This window comes from Euwallacea similis, chromosome 6 (genome assembly GCF_039881205.1).
Source record: "Euwallacea similis isolate ESF13 chromosome 6, ESF131.1, whole genome shotgun sequence".
NCBI lineage: Eukaryota > Metazoa > Arthropoda > Insecta > Coleoptera > Curculionidae > Euwallacea > Euwallacea similis.
Genome location: NC_089614.1, coordinates 2,646,845 through 2,663,810, shown reverse-complemented (window position 1 = coordinate 2,663,810; position 16,966 = coordinate 2,646,845). Strand labels below are relative to the sequence as shown.

The 16,966-nt window shown below is 33.4% G+C and overlaps 3 protein-coding genes across 4 annotated transcripts in view; 1 reads left to right on the top strand and 2 right to left on the bottom strand.

Moving 5' to 3' along the window:
* Nucleotides 1–2: 2 nt before the first annotated feature.
* On the bottom strand, nt 3–7,173 carry Cerk (Ceramide kinase). Of its 2 annotated transcripts, XM_066391064.1 has the most exons (9): nt 6,833–7,172; nt 6,527–6,748; nt 2,828–3,037; nt 2,625–2,753; nt 2,333–2,563; nt 2,130–2,274; nt 1,915–2,073; nt 1,701–1,859; nt 3–1,644 (listed from the first exon to the last, which is right to left on the bottom strand). In XM_066391064.1, exons 1-9 carry the CDS (start codon nt 6,942–6,944, stop codon nt 1,563–1,565), a joined length of 1,449 nt encoding a protein of 482 aa, XP_066247161.1. In that variant the 5' UTR covers nt 6,945–7,172; the 3' UTR covers nt 3–1,562. The 2 variants fall into 2 exon arrangements, with proteins under 2 accessions (XP_066247161.1, XP_066247162.1); XM_066391065.1 differs by lacking the exon at nt 6,527–6,748 and having other exon boundaries at nt 6,833–7,173.
* A 1,960-nt stretch (nt 7,174–9,133) lies between these two features.
* On the top strand, nt 9,134–12,364 carry LOC136409516 (protein KRTCAP2 homolog). Its single transcript, XM_066391079.1, has 4 exons — nt 9,134–9,225; nt 9,366–9,584; nt 9,643–9,709; nt 11,488–12,364. The coding sequence occupies exons 1-4, from the start codon at nt 9,222–9,224 to the stop codon at nt 11,597–11,599; spliced, it is 402 nt and encodes a 133-aa protein (XP_066247176.1). The 5' UTR covers nt 9,134–9,221; the 3' UTR covers nt 11,600–12,364.
* Nucleotides 11,786–16,966, bottom strand: part of Klp31E (kinesin-like protein 31E) — a 54,444-nt gene continuing 49,263 nt past the window's right edge. Inside the window, exons 4-8 of the mRNA XM_066391004.1 lie at nt 12,995–14,933; nt 12,610–12,941; nt 12,387–12,553; nt 12,146–12,331; nt 11,786–12,069 (exon numbers count right to left, since the gene is read on the bottom strand). Of these exons, the coding sequence (XP_066247101.1) occupies nt 12,057–12,069; nt 12,146–12,331; nt 12,387–12,553; nt 12,610–12,941; nt 12,995–14,933 (2,637 nt within the window). The 3' untranslated portion in view covers nt 11,786–12,056. The remainder of the gene's footprint in view (nt 12,070–12,145; nt 12,332–12,386; nt 12,554–12,609; nt 12,942–12,994; nt 14,934–16,966) is intronic.

The window sequence follows — 16,966 nt, the reverse complement described above, 5'->3', positions numbered from 1 at the left end:
TGTGAGGAAAATAGAACGATGTTTATTTTAAAATGGTAAAATAGTTTATATACCGTCTTCCGACTATCTTTGTAAAATATAGTATCATGAAAAAGTATAAACTGCAAAAGTATATCACAAATGAAACGGGGAGTTCATTAATATAAAATACTACCAACTTTAAGACAGGTACGTACCTATTAACAATCCAAAATGGATAAAAAATAGACAATCTAATAAGTATATATGCCTTGTACCTATAAACAAAAATGAAATAAAAATATATACCAGATATTTAAATCAACATCATTTTAAAGCTAGCAGCTCAACTATAATAATTCCTAGTGCAAAACAAATAATAGTAACAACATATGGGCATTTCTGCCAAATACTTGAGATTTTTTTCAATGATCACCCTATATTTTCATTTTATTTGTCCACATATAACTACTGTACAGAGTATCCCAAATTCGAAGCTCGCTATCATGGTCTCCAAAACCGTAAAAGATACGATCTGGTTTAAATGAAAGCAAAGTTGAGTGTTTAAATACAGTAATGAATGTGAGTAGTTTTAAACAGCCTGCGATCCTCGCAACGCCATTGTGGACGGAAAAACTAGAGAACTACTCCACTCAGAATTGTTTTACTTTTTTGGATCAACGCGTTTCACATATTTGATACGACATCGTCATCAAGTTAGTTAAAATATTTCTATAGTTTATCGTCTACCAAATTCTTCCTTAATATGTTGTCTAGCGTGATTAGATTTACCTTGATGAGACCTTAATTTATCAGTGCATGGTAAAGAATATTTTGAACTTATTAACTTAGTTTCCATGCTTTTGAGAAAATTGAAAATAGTTAAGTATTATTCTTGACACTGCATTTTATTTATATATCATAGATATATAGATAAAACATCTACTTTATCAGTACTTAAGAAAAAAATGTTATAAATATTAACGTATTAAAAAAATGGTTTCTTTCAACCTCTCTTTTTTTATAATATGTCATTGACATTAAAAATAAGCGCGTTTAATCAACACATTACATTAATTATTTGTTTAAATTCGGATCAGGGAGTACTTTTACGCTCATCCATCACTACGTTTTTCATTACCTTCAATCATAAAATAGGAAAAAAATAGCTATGAATATCGCCAGTTCCTGTGTTTTTTTTTGATATTCTGAAATGTTTGTTTCGATTAAAATTTGATAACTGTCCAAATACTATGAATTTGTCCCCTCCCCATAAATCGTAGTTCTTACGGTTTTCGAGATCGCAGGAAATTAGGACATCCTGTACCTATACCGCTCAAATAAAGCCAATGAGATGAAACATATGTCGCGACTAATCACGTGCATTTTTCTTGATCCTATGTTTAATACTTAGTATTAATACGCGTCACTAAATACTTCTAAGGCGATTTTAAAACAATGAAAAAGAGCCGTCCCGTTATCGACTCAAATTCTGTCAATGTTTGGAGCAAGAATAAGTAATAACTCTAGACCGAACTTTCCCAAAAATACTTTATATAAAAAATACTATTTTAAAATACTCCTACTTAACCAAAGTTTGAGAGTTAAAAGCCACAACATTTGCTCGTATGATTTGGAGCTTTGGTGCTACCCCGACTGAAAATTGTGAGCAACTGACATCTAACCCTATAACCCAAAAAAAAATTAGTACAGAAAGTGAAAAAGAATATTTTTACACTTACTTGGCACGAATATTAGTTTGATGCTGTACCTCCCCATCACAGTTCCATTTGCTAGATGAGCCATTTTCCGCCCGGAAACAGAATTCCCTTGCACTGATGGTTTCGACAAAAGGCAAATCTTCTACAGAAGAGTCCTGACTTGAAAGTCGCAACAATAGCCTGCAAATCTGTATTTTAACATAAAACCCTGCTACCTCGATAATTTAAGAGCTACCTCAGATTATTAATAACTGAAGTATGCTTAACCAATACCAAATTTATTTTGCCGTCACCTAAGTGGCAATAGGGTGCGATGCCTTTAGGGCTTCTGGTACAAGCGCAGCTAATATTTGCTCCACTGACCATGAAGAATTTGCCTTTAATCGTTTCCCATCTACAATTAAATTTATGGTTCATAACGGACGAGTTAACAGCACACGTAAGTTTTACTTGCAAGAAACTTTCTCATGATTTGTTTTGGCACTATTGCAAATCTGGCAATTGCTTTTGCAGTCTTCTTGTTCCGCCTCCTTTTTGTCAGTATAGATCGCAATCTCGCCCTTATAGCCCCTATTTCGCATTAATTTTTTAAACCCTATAAATTTTCTTTTATTAAACATTAATGGTTCATAAAGATCTTTATGTATACAAACCTGAATAATCATATCTGTGGGGACCCATCCACCTATATTGATCACTATGATAAGCTACATCTCCTAAATAACCATAACTCAAAACACTAGCGTATAATCTCAAAAGAGCATTCTCATCATACACCGACACTAAATCTAATCCTAAAGTATCACCGAAAATAATGTGGAGCACAGCAGTTGTGGGATCAGTAGTACCGTGTAGGCAGTATGCTATGGTGTCAGTACTACCACCTAAAAATGCCCATCATAAGCTTTATGCGCAAGAGGTTGTTTTTATATTTTTAATAAATACCAGGGATAATTCCTATAGGCTTTCTAGGCTTAGGTAAGTTTTGGTCCATGTCATTCGCATTAATATCCTTTAATCTGCATTCTCGGAGCACTAAGCCATTAAATAACTCAGATACGGTGCCATCACCTCCTTAAATGATAAAGATAAATAGATTCAATAAAAATAAATAGACATCTATGGTAATAAAACAATTAACTACTTGCCTACGCATGCGACTGAATCAAACATGTCCAAATTATGTGTTATTAGAAAATCCTTAATTTGATCTTTCCTCTGTGAAACATTCACTGTAACTTCAACCCCAGCAATTGAAAACAAGTTTTTTCCATATTTTTCGTATATTCTCATAGCATTTTGTTTTCCTCCAAAAGGGTTTACAAACAATAGGATGTGTTTTGGTCTAGTGAAAAATCCTGTAAAAAATTTAATGATTGATTTAGGCACAAAGAGCTACCACATGGTTCTCCCAAGAGCCCGTTGATTTTTAACTTTTACAGTACTAAATAAAATACTAGATCAGAATATTTAGTTTCTGGAGTACGCAGAAATGTTTGCAATTTATACATTGGGAAGAAAAGTAGAGGATATCAGGAGTCCCTTACAAAAAGAACTGGATAGTGGACGGGCTTAATACAAGGCTGAATAATAACAAGCTCGTTATCAAAGAGAAAAACACAGACCACACAATTTAACGAGGCAATAGGAGGAATCCCACTCTGAACCTGCAGATAAATCAGGAACATGTTGAATGAATTAATCCACATTCATATATGTGCAAATCCAACATATCTGTAAAAGAACCATAAAGTGATTAAATCCCACAAAAACAATTTGCCAAATTTGTTGGGAAGCTTAGAGTGAGATGTTGCTGTATCTGTATATAAAAATAGTGGTATCTAAGAGCTGATGCATATCATAAGGATTCAGTGATTTAAAGTGGACAGAGATCAGTATCAGGTACTGCATACAATCACAAATAGCAGTTATACTTCCTACAATGAACACCTTGAATAGGGCTTTCAAATCCACCAAGTCTTGCACTTGATACTGGGTTGCATGAGAATACTGCACAGGACATAAGTAAAGCCACGATATGCCTATAAGTTTCAGATGCAGAATAAATATTTGGAAATGCAAAATTGAAGAATTCTAAAATATGAATTAATGGTACTTAGTAAAACTTGAGCGGACTACTCCCTAACAAGTATAACATAAGTGAGAAAAATCTATACAAGGTGTTTCATAAATATACCGACAAACTTTCAGGGGTTGTAGAGCTCATAAAAACAAATATTTATAACAAATAAAGTTAGATTCGAAATCGCTTCGTTTCCAAGATACAGGGTGTTTAATTCGTTTTTTTTTTATATTTCAAAAACGGTTTGAGATGCGGACATAAAATTCGGAACATGCTATGGCGGGATAAATGTGCATGTTCTGGAGTATGCAGACCATTTCCACCTACACCAGTGGCGTCCGTGCGGCCATTCAATAGGATGTTTTTAATTAAAAAAATGACACGCCACTGACTTTTTTTAGTATGAATATTTTTTCTTGATATTCCATCAATTCTTAACAAAAAAGGCCTCTTGGTATTTTATTGCCCAAGTGGCCGTTTTCGAGAAAAAAATAATTTCTCATTCATGTGCCTAGCAAAAACCGGTGTAGGTTTCCACGTGTGATTTCTTTTAAAGAGAAATTAATGTAATTTTCTATTAATAGAGGTAGTAGACATGAAGACAAACGGTGTACTACTGGTGTACTGTATATACATAGATCTCTATATATATACAGGGTGTCCCGTAAACCTTCGACAATACTTCGCCTGATGAAAGGCCCATCCTTGAGAAGTCAGAAAATGAAAAAATAGCATTAATGAAAATATCATAGATAAAAATAATGCAAAAAAAATGCGTAAATAATGCAATAAAAACAATCGAGATACGCTGCATGAAGGTGATGTGATGTGATGTGCTTTGCAAGTCAATAAATTGCCATTAACCGGTATTGTAATGTATTGGAAAAATTGTACTTGTTTCATCTAACAGGCTCAAGAAATATTTACTGTTTAAGGAACACGTACTTATTATACTATTTCAGAATCTAGAAGAATGGCGCTACTTTTTGAGTCTATGGGCTTCAAGACAGTTGTACATCCTTTGCTACAGTAGAGAGCAAAAGTTACATAACAGAAATGAAGTTCTAAGGACTACGTTAAAATAAAAATGTTTTTTAAAAATCCGAAGCATACATGTAAAATTTTTTGATACGCTTTTGAACTATGACCATTGACGAAACTAATACGGAAATTTTGCTTTTCTATATGGAGTGGTGTAACAATGATAATATGAAATATCAAGTTATGTCAGTTTTTGTCGATTTTGAAAAAAGTGTAAATATCTCGACATCTATGATATTTTCATTAATGCTATTTTGTAATTTTCTGACTTCTCAAGGATGGGTCTTTCATCAGGCGAAGTATTGTCGAAGGTTTACGGGACACCCTGTATATATATACACCTTTATCCCACTCTCTTCAGATCCATTGACTAAACAGAGTGGGATAAGGGTATATAAACAGCATAAGAGTGCAAAGACTTATAGAAGATGTGTTTAAGTACATCACAATATGCTCAGTACAAGTGATGAGCAGTGACATTAGAGTAAACTCTATAAGACTAGGGTACTTGAAAGTTGTTTTCATATCTAACTCAAACAACTCCATTCAAAGGATAACTGGATTAAAGATTAAGATGAAAGCAGACGACATAGCTTTCAGAACCAGGGAACTGATGTTAAACAAGATTGACTAAGAATTAATATTGGGATCTTGTAATAACCATTTCACTATGAAATCAAATGCAATAAGGTTACAGATAGAGTGGCCTCTCAGGTATGATTGGAAAATATTAGTTAAATTGGAAGGTCACCGTGATTTACTACTAAAAGCTAAGAAAGAAATCTAGGGACAATGAGAAAAGTAGAATGTTGAGTATGTGTGTATTATTGACAAATTTTGGTTTACAACACATACCATGGATCATCAAAGCAACAAAATCCTACTGGCTTCAAAAGAAGTGCTCTATTTCACATGAGATCAGAGCATTGAATGACATTGAAGTATTTACCTATAACAGGCATTAATAGAGATGGACCATGTAGTGTTTGATAAAAATAGCTCAGAGTCAACAACTGCATAGATAAATCAGCATTATTATAGGGACACCCATAAGGGTAGAAAACATAATCAGCAGACCACTGGATAAAATAGCATACATTTTAATTAGATATATTAGAGACAATAACCTGAACTTCTGATGAGTGAAAATGTAAAGTGGAAAAGAATGGTCTTCTCAGGATGCTCTCAGGAAATCCAGGTATATTAACTCTCTAAAAACACTTCTAAAGTAAAGTAAAAGTAATAAAAATAAAAAACAAAAAGTGAATGGACTTTGTGTTGATTCAACGCCTAACCATTATAACTGTAAAGAGAGAAAAGGTGTATTAACTTGTTGATTAAAGTTTAATTAGGAGACAATTAATAACTAGATTAAAGTAGACTTAGGTCTTCCTTTACCATTGAAGTATATTTTAATATGATCTAAAGGTTAAATAATTAAGTAAACCAGTTTTAACTGCACCTTGAAACTTTACAGCAAGGTTAAATAACCACTAATGAATGCATTGCCTGTTTATTTTTAAAATATAAAAAGACCATAATTTATTAAAATTTGTCTCATACTTTAATGAGAGGTTACAGGCATCATTTTGTTACATTGTAATTTAAAATTTAAAACAATCTAATTTGTCCTTCAATTTCAATGAAAACTGTTCATTGAACTGATTCATATGAATACTGATAACAATTGTCTGGATTATAAAAAACTATACAAACGCCTTACTTGATAAATGATTTTGTAATGTTTTAACCCAGGAAGCAACTTGTAGAGAATCTGTATGTTTAAGGGTTAGTGTTTTATACACCCATTTATCCTCCACCGACTTTTCTGCATAATGAATGGTGAATTGCTTGGGGTCAATTTCTGGTCGAATGGATGGATGTATGCCTTTTAAGTAGTCATTTTTTACAGATATTACATTCTCGATAGGAACAGTATGCTGATCTAAAAAGCACAGTTGTGGCAATAGCAAATTCCTGACAAATAGAAATGAAGTAACAATTATGTAATAAAATTAGCTGATCTTACCTAAAGGAGGCTTTTCATTATCCCAAACCAACACATCCTTATGGAAAATTATTTTCACCTTCTTTTTATCATTTATGAAGGTGCTCAAAAGCACTATATTATTGTCTGACATGGTTCATGATCATAAACAATATTTTGGTGAGGTGCAGGTGCTTGCGTTAAATATACATAAATGTCACATTATTTGAACAGAATTTCACCTCTAATTAGAAAGTTGTTGCCATCTTCTGCAAATTTTTAGTTGGCACATAACTTAAAACTCACTAATTTCATATTTCGAATTACTAATCACCATTCACCTATTCACCATTTAAGAAAGAAAACGAATCAAGATAATTGACGTTTCTAAGTTGATACGGCCTGACACTTCAACTTTCGCATTTCATCTTCCATAAGGAATTGACGTGAAACTGAAACTGGCAACAGTGGATCATGATGCTTTAAGTATCAAATATGGGGTGATTATTTTCATTTTTAATTTGTTTGGACCATTAAACTTGTACCAGTACATAAATTTTACCTATCTCTATTCCCAAGCATTAATAATGCTCATTTGTGAATACTGAATAGCACTTAGGTTCCGAGAAATCTAAAATTGTAGTAAATTTATGTTTTGAAAAAATAATACGAAACAGTCATATAATTATCGCTAATTTTTGTTTTAACATAATAGAACATTTGAGGTTATAGATGTAATACTAGTATAATACTTGCAAATGGAACATTTCCAGTCACAGTCTGTTCTATAATGCCTTAAGTTATATAAACTAGACTATGTATCGGTAACACTGTGGGAACACAAGTCGAATACGACAGGTTAGAAAATTTGGCGCTCCAAAAATCATGAACTCATAGAAAATTTGTCAAGATTTTAAAACACATAAATAGTACGAGTTCGCTAATTTGGTGGTGTAAAAATCAATGGCGTACATAGCCATTTTGACTAAAAATATTACGTAAAATTTGAGTTGCTTTAATTTTAAAGATATTTGGCTTCACAGTACACATACGATACAGTGTTGATATCGAACAACATCCGTATTTTGGGTCAAGAAATTTCAAAGTTTTCCAATTTTAATTTTGACCTTCTTATAATAATGTTGTATAGTACTTATATTGTGGAGCCGAAAAACTTTAAAATCGGAACAATTCAATTTTCACTTAATTTTTTTGGTTAAAATTGTCATCTAGTTTACTGATTTGTGAAAGACCAAATTTTCTTACAAATCATAAAGGTATTGACTCGAAAACGAAAAACGCGACATAGCGTGGTGTAAACCGGCAAAAGTTCAACTTTAGACTGATATGAAACGGAACCTCAACTTCTAAACCACTATAAGATAATAACCACAAAATCGATAATGTTTCTATTATTACTATTTAGTATCGTGCAAATATCAGTGAAAAAATAAATTATGTTCAACATTTTGTGAAATAAATGAATAGTGAGTAACCAAAATGAAGATATTTAATTTTAAAATTTCAAATGCTTTACTGATAGTTCGAAACGAATTATTTTATTCTCCACTTCATGTAGGTCATTTTTACGCGAGGCTGTTAAAAGAAACTATAGTTATTTAATTTTTACCTGTGACTCAAAACACTGTATATGTATCTAGTCTGTAATGAATCCAAAACTGAATATTAAGGACGACACAATGACATGTGACATGCTGAATTTGAACCACTCTGTATCTTTTTTAAGTGAAAAGCTACTGTTTGAAATCTTGAAGTTCACGGTGCTGCTCAGCTAAATCTATTAAATTTAACAATTATATTTTTAAGTTACGGTTGTTTTACTCATTGAGCAATAATATACGATTGAAATAATGGACGGAAAGACGTGTTATTAGTGCATTTCGAATTTCGCGACATTTTATTAAAAAATTGAGACAGCCTGACAATTAATGACAGCTTATGTCAATGTTAAAATCAGTTGATTTTAAAACCATACGGCTTAAATTTAAAACGCTATAAAATGATAACAGGCAACAGCGCTAATGGGATCATTTGTTGTGCGCTTTAAACTCTTTCAAACATGTATGAATTTCAATATTAAAGTTTTTGTATTTATTATCGATGCATCGTTTTTGAAGAGAAGTAGAGAAATGTTTAGGATAGAAAGTAATATTAAAAATTGAAATATTTGTCATCGACGTATATCCATTTCAAGCACAATGGCAAAACAAAAAGGACCAGTTTTCACAGAAATGCACTGTTGCTATTGCTTTGTTTTGTGATGGTGTGAGTGTGTGTTAACATTCTGGTTTTTAATTTTATCTTAGATTTGAATTTAGAAATTAAGGTTCTGTTTGAAAAACTTAAACCTATTCTATTACTTTATTTTAAGCAATTTATAATCATTATCAAAAACGAGATTTTAAACGAAATGGGTAAGTATTGGGAAATTAAAGATTCAAAGCTCGATAAACTTGAACCTAAACATCCGCTAATTCAGGAATACTTTAAATACTACACAATATAAACACTAGCAATACTATCATGTCGCTTCTATCTTGCATTTCTATTTCAGTTGCAACAACTAAAACTTCTCTGACGGTGTCCATAATCAGCTGTTTTATATTAGTTTCTGCAATGCAGATGTGGAAAACCTGGTTAGCCTCATCGAGTCAACAAACATTGCTTGGAGGTTTACTTGGTTCCTTCCTTTTTACTTTCATATTAACTGCTATTGGTAATTGTGAAAGTATATTTTTTGGCAAGTCTTATACTGTAGGAGTATTTCCAGAAGGTATTGAGGATTAATTTCTTATAAAGAATATTAGGTACAACCCAATTTTATTTTTTAGTTGCCTTTTCTTTGCTACTGGCAGTGTCAGCAGCAGCAAGTGTGCATAGAGTCGCCGGAACTTCAAGGTAAAACATAATAGAGAGAGAGAAATAAATTGTTATTTCATAAGAAACAGGGCATTGATCAATTGGTCATTCTGCCTAGGTTACAATTAATGATATCTTTAATAATTATAGTAATCATATCTGTTAAGCAAAAAATAAGTTAATACATTTTTCAATCCAATCCAAAGTAATGCTCCAACAAGGTTGTGGAAGGGGAGAGGTATCGGGATTATCTCATCTGTCTTATTATTAAGCAGAGAGTGTTAAGTATGGTCCAGTTGTGGTGGTTGTCTCCATTTTGCTTGTGATTGTAGTAGTTTTTCTCTTATTCTTAAAACATAATACTTAAATTTTTTTTATGATTTCAAAAGTGTTTGTTTAACAAGGTACTTCAAACTGTACATTTAAATTCTACAAATTCTAAAGAAATTGTCTTCAAAAATAAGTACTCTAAATACAAGGGAGTTTAAAAAATTGAAAATACTAATACCTATTGCACAAAACTGGAATACTACATATCTCTTTGTGGACCAAAGACAACAGCTCCTAAATATTCATAGCTTTATACAATAAGCTACCCTCAAAAACAATGGAATTACAAGGCGGAACAGAAAAATTCTTCGCACTTTTGAGATGTAGAAATATAAAGGTATAATAAGTAACTAATTGTTGTAATTTTGAGGGAATAATTTAGTACATCTCTTAATGTACAACCTTCTTAAGCACTTTGGATAACTTAGACAATAAACTAATAAGACGAGCGTCAAGAACGTCAATCAGTCGTTTAAGTTGTTTTAGGAAACTATACAATGGACTCCTTCCTGGGGAACAGAAATTTGCCATATTGAAAGCAACAGTTTATTACAGAAATCATGGGCTCAATAAGGCTCAAAATTCTGTAGTCATTAAGTGTTTTATGAAATTCAGTTAGATAATATTTATACCTTTTCTTTTCAGCTTTACATAAATTTTATGATTCCTTGCTTGAAGGCAATTAAAATCATTCTTAATATCAGTACACATCTATTGTGATTTATTCAAATTCATTCTATTGTCAGAAATAGGAAAGATTTAGTTCAAGTAATGGCATATGATATTGGAAAACGTCGATTTACAAGTTATTTTTGGACACCCTATATATGTGGGATTCTTAGGTCGAATAGATCTAACCTTTTTGTACATATGTAAAGACTTCTCCATTTTTACGATAAAGTCGAGGCACAATCGGAAGTCTTTGAGTTGTAAATAAGTTAAGTCTGTTAATTTAAGAGGAAAGAGTTGTGAGGGGGCTGATGTTGCCCCTATAGGACGCCTATGTATGTCGCAACCTGGTTAGAAGTATTTTCGTCAACTAAGAGGGTTTCGCAATCGTTATCTTCATGCGATTCTGCTATTTTATGATTAACGTCTTTGTCGGTACTTGTGGGAAAGGATAGCCGCCCTTTGTCGGCGCGGATGAGAAGCGCGGCCGCGCTTTGTCGGCATCTCTGGAAATGTGCCGACAAAGTGTTATCAGTACCACGGTAATGACTCAGGTGGTGTCATAAGTCGGCAATTGCCTTCTAGCCAGGGTACGACACTGTTTTAATTACCCTTAGTTTAGTACTTAAGAGTGCCCCGAATCCAGAAGGTTTTCTTTCTTTCGAGTGGCTCACCAGCACTATTATCCGCAAGCAAAATCATAAGTGTATTCGTTAATATCAATAAACTTTAGACAACTTTAGAAAAACCTACATATATTTAGTTGTTTTAAATCTGAAATTTCATAATCAGGGATAATGATTTTTGTTCTATTTCAGTTTGCTTCTGTCTCTGCTGGCCTTGTTTTATATCAATAGATACTCCCAGAAGGTGCATGTGCAAGTAACTGTTCAACCTCTTCCTGGCAGTAAGAAGAAAAAAAACAACTGACTCTAAACTAAAGGATAGGCCTATTACATATTATATATTATTGTGGTACATACATATTAGTATTGTATATGTATACATATAGTATTTGTTATTTTTTTATATTATTTGAAGAACATTTTTAGCATCTCATTGTAATGCAGTTAAATTAGAAGAGGGTCGATTTTGCGAATTAAAACACCTATCCTCCTGAAAAACATTAGTCTTATATTTAAAAATCTTTCTAATAATATTATTCTACAAATATATAATAAACGTCATACAAGTATTAACAACATTACTAATAATAATAATAATAATAATAAAATTGATGAGGAGAAAAAGATTAACAATGTAAAACCATTATTAGTTGTTGGTAGGTAAAACTGACACTTATTAATATAGCAAGGAAAAACATTTCTTGTTTCACTTACTGTCTTATAGTTACTCTCTTCTGGAAAAGCATGTAATTCTTCATTAATCAAGAGTTCAATCTGTAAGGAAAGAGAAGGTGCTTATGAGAAACGATTGTCTATAATAAATGTTAACAACTTTATAACAAATACTAACTTCAGACTCCCGGGAACACTGGGGACTCTTTGTAAACTGTAGTCTAATTTAAACATACTGTGTGTATCGTGAGACTGTGTCATATTTGAATTGGGATTTAGTCCAAACAGCATTTCATTTGGGTGGGCTGTCCGTCTTCTTACTTTTGACTTACTTTGTGGAACTTGAGGTTCAGGAACTTGTAAGCTAATAAATAATAGATTCAAAATGTTTGAATAATTAATTCGCTACTATTACTTACTGTGTGTCGGGCGGAGCTGGGGATGTTGATCTGGACGAATTATTCGAACTAGTCGTGTCGTTAGTGTTGCTTGAGACACTAGTAACTAATTCTTTGGAAAATATTGGAATTTCGTTATGTAATAGATGGTCTAAAAGTTGGCCTTTCACGATTGCTTCTTGTTGAAGCTGCAATAAATTGAAAAAGATAAATTTGAATGTGTCGGTCAATTTAAACTGGATACCTCGGCCAAATTTGCTTCATTCTCTCGGAGTTTGGCATCCCTCTGAGCCACAGAATGGCTCTGAGCTAGAGTCATGTTATACAACTTCTGAATTATGTATTTGGCTTCATCTACATCATACACTGATGTTACAATTTGATCCAAATCTGCAGTGTCAGCTGGATCTAGAGTTTTCTCTATATCCATGACATTGTGCTGAGTTTCCGAGATAATTTCTTGTACATAATTAATGTTTTCTTTAATGTCTTCGATGTAGCTGTCTAGTTGAGTAATGTCATGATCCTTGTGCACAGCTTGTTTTCTTCGTTCTTCCAGTACTTCTAATTCTTTACCTAAAATTTTATAAAACAATTATTTCCCTTAGCATTAATGATTGGTATCTTACCAAGTGCTTTACGCTTCTCCAAGAAGTGTTCCATTCGTACTTCTTGCTCAACTAATCCCCTACGATTTAAAGCGATATTGTTTACAGATTTTTCCATCTGTAGCCACTTCTGTTTTGCTGATCTTTCCGAAAATGCTTTGTTGGGAATCCTTCCCGCCGCTTTCAGACTCAGTCTGCCTCTTTGGTTTTTCCTTAATACTGATACTTCTTCTTGTTTCCTTTTCAACACTTGATCCCTGATTCTTCTTTCGTTTTCCATAGTTTTGATCACGTTAGCGTTTTTCCGGGTTTCTTTTTTGAGCTTGGCGATCTCTCGCTCGCGCTTCATTTCTGCTTCCTTATGTTTCTGAGCTTCTTCCCTCATTTTGTTCATCAATCTAACTTTAGCCCGTTTCATATCAAGCAGTTCATCTTTATAACCCTTTAGTTGTTGCTCGTATTGGCTGTGGTTTCTAAGAAGCCTCGCGTGCTCCTTCTGAGCGGCTTGTAGCCGTTTTAACTCTCTCTGCATGTCATTGATTTTACGAGTGTAATCTTCTTTAACTTTTTTGATTTTATCTGAAGGTTCTGAGTGGCCGCTGTACTTATGGAGCACTTTATCCCTTTCTTCTTGAGTGTTCTGAATGCGCAGCTGAAGTTGTATAAGTTTATCTTCGTAATGTTGCCTCATGGTTTGCATTCGCCTTTGAGATAACTCAAGTTCATCTATTAATTTTTGTTTCATGTCAATATCGTTAGTCAAAGTAATTAGTTCGTCGTTAAGTTCATTGTTGACTTCTTCATTGTCGCTTGTAGAATCGTGCTCGCTATCCCCATCGCTATCTTGTTCTAGTTCCAAAGATCGGCGATTTAGAGCTTCCTTTTCTCGCTGTAAGTTGCGTTTGGCCTCTTCAAGTAAAGCTGAATTGTCACTAATTAGACTCGAACTGAACATCAAATTATGTCTCTGGGGGCTCTGGGAACGACTGAGCTGTTTCCTGAGTTGTTCACAGGTGTGGTTCGATTCCATTAATTTCGCTCTAAGTTCTTCGATTTCCTTCAGGTACGCTTGTACTAGATCTGCCACTTCGCTATTATTCTCGCTAGTTATCCAGCTCCCCATTGTTTTTTCTGTGAGTAAGTCGCTATTTTTCAAAGTTAGCGCGTCGATCGTTTCTTGCATAGCTTTGAGTCGAGTCCTTAAATTACTAATTTCCCCTTGCAACATGTTGTTCTCGTAAAACATGTCATTAACACTTTCAGTACCATCTTCCCTGATGATGCGTTTTCCTTGCTTATATTCGACCAGTTCCAGCTGAAGCTGAGCAATTTGCTGTCTAAGCTGGCTAATTGTTTTCGAACTCTTGTCTTGGTTAATGAAAATCTTATTCTTAATGTTACGTGCTCTGTTAGCGTATTTAAGCGTATTTAAAGTCTCCATGAAGTCTCGATCACTCGGACTAACGCAAGCAATCATCACAGTCTGACTATTCCCACCCAAACTATCCTGCAACAATCGTGTCAGCTTGGAGTCTCTGTAAGGTACATGCAGGGCCCTTTTAGTCTTATCCCCTAGCGCTGAAATTACATTCCCTAAAGCCAACAAACCACAGTTGATAGAAATCCCTTCTTTCTGCCTTTCCCCAGTAGCACCAGTCCTTTTCAGTCTCTCCGACCCGGCCAAATCGACAAAGTGAAATTTGGCACTAAGCGTTTCAAATTCGTCAGGAATTACATTTTCATCTTCACTGGGGAGTAGTCTTTGCTGTTTCACGTGAAGGGTGAAAATTGCGTGTGATCTCGACGACTGGGTGTTCATTTGAGTACTGGCGGTAGTACGCGATAGCGCTCCTAGTCTTAAGCATTGTAAAGCTTCTTCAGCACTTTGAACAGTTTTGAATGTCACCCCTTTTACTTGGATTCCTCCATAAGGGTCTTCATGAATCTTATAAACTTTCTCCTGGAAATGATTTTAGAATTAAAAATCATACGGGGTGGTTCAGCCAAAATTTGACGCCCCCATGATCTTCGAAAAGGATGAATGTTCGGACAATTCACAAAATGCTTCAAGGTTTTGAAGGGGTACAAGTTTAATATAAAATAGAGGGTAATTCAAATTCGCTGTTCATCTTGGAATCTCGAAAACTGTAAGACATGCGAAATGGTTAAATTGGGGCAATTTTGAGCCTTTTTATGCGAAACAAAATTACTTTTTGAAATTTAGAAATTTCCACTGGTTCCAGAAATATTCGAGAAAAACTGATATTTGATTATTTTTTATGTTACTTTGAGTTTATTTGCGGAGATTGTTAAAAATAAATACCACTTGCTCATTGGTACTTTATGCTCTACGAAATAGGGTGATCAGATTTTTAACACGGCGTTCGGATTTTTAGCACAATCATAATTTTTTTAACCTTTTTTAATACATTCGTAAAAGTCTTCGATCATCTAAATAAAACCCAGTATGGCACTGTGTATTAAGCACATGCTTCCTTTCTAAAAATATACTTTCTAATAAAAATACATAACAAAAGTGAAAAAATGTTAGGTGCGCACTTTTAATATACTTAATAAGTATCTAAAATTCAATAAAAAAAGAGTGACAATGATTATTGTAAATAGTTTGTATGGAATGTTCGAAAATACCCCCATTCAGCTTCTATTAACCAATCTGCAATTAGTAAATTTACATTGCTCCAACCATTAAAACCTTGATGAAATATTTTTCAGCGCATTAAATTGTTTTGTTCAGGAGATAAACGATGTTCAACAAGTTTAATAAAAATATCAGGTCCGTATTAAAGAAATAAAGCTGATGATGGTTCCCAAACGTCATATTAAATATTCGATGACACCTTGCTTTACAGAAAAAAAAAGCTTATGAAATAGTCTCATTCGTTCTCTTACGATTTTCGAGATTCTACTAGTAAGCAGCAAATATAAATAACTCTATATATCCCCTCAACTTCACACCCTTATGTGCGCTACAGCAACCCTTTTAAGAATTTTTAAGGGGTTGCCGGGAGGCGCACAAAAATGAAGTTAGAAAATGTATTTTATACCAAAATATTAACAATTTTGAAAAATTATTATAATTGTGTTTTTAGACTTAAGGCGCTTTTTGACCACACTTCAGTAGCGGCTCTATTTTAAAAATATTAAATAATAAATAATTAATTTTTTAAATGTAAATCGTAACTGCTTATACAGGGTGAGACAGTTTAGCCTAGCAGAACTCGGCACTTGATATATAACCGCATGTCGAGCCAAGTATGCCATATTAAAAATTTTTTTAGTATTTTCCACACGATTTTTTTAGTTTTTGGAACAAAATAATTCACTTCAATTTTTACTGTGTGATGGTTTATATGTGTCGACACGTCGAAATTATTTTTTAAAATCATTTTGAAATAATAAATATACAGAGTGTCCCATTAACAATTTACCCCTATCTAATTTCTTTATTTTTCACATTAGAAAAAAGCTTCGAAAGGGAACCTTCTTCATTTTAGGAGTAAAACTTAAAAATGACCTCATTATTCTCTCCCGCATGATCTTTCTCCCCGCACGTGACATAATCTCCCTTATTTTAAACAGAACCCCCCCATTTTTAAACATTTTTGTATTTTTTGTGAAATTTTAAGGTCAGTTTATATAAGGTGTGTTATCTTTAAAATTTGCCGTTTTCGACTTATTCTAGGAAATTTGAAAATTGTCACAGCTTCAAGGTCCCACGGAAACCGGTGTTGTTCTCTAACCGTTGCGAAATTCGAAATCGGCCTTTTAGGACTAAAAAAGAACCTAATAAACTACGTTCCGACGTATTTGAATTTGAGAAAAGTCTTCCATAACCTTCGAAATATACCTCCGAATTTGCATGAGTTGAAAAGTCAATAATTTGCTTATTTTAAATGAAACGTCCCAATTTTCTCGACGGTATAGAACTAACTTGAACTAATCTTACTGTTTTGACTTAGAGAAACTTTGCCT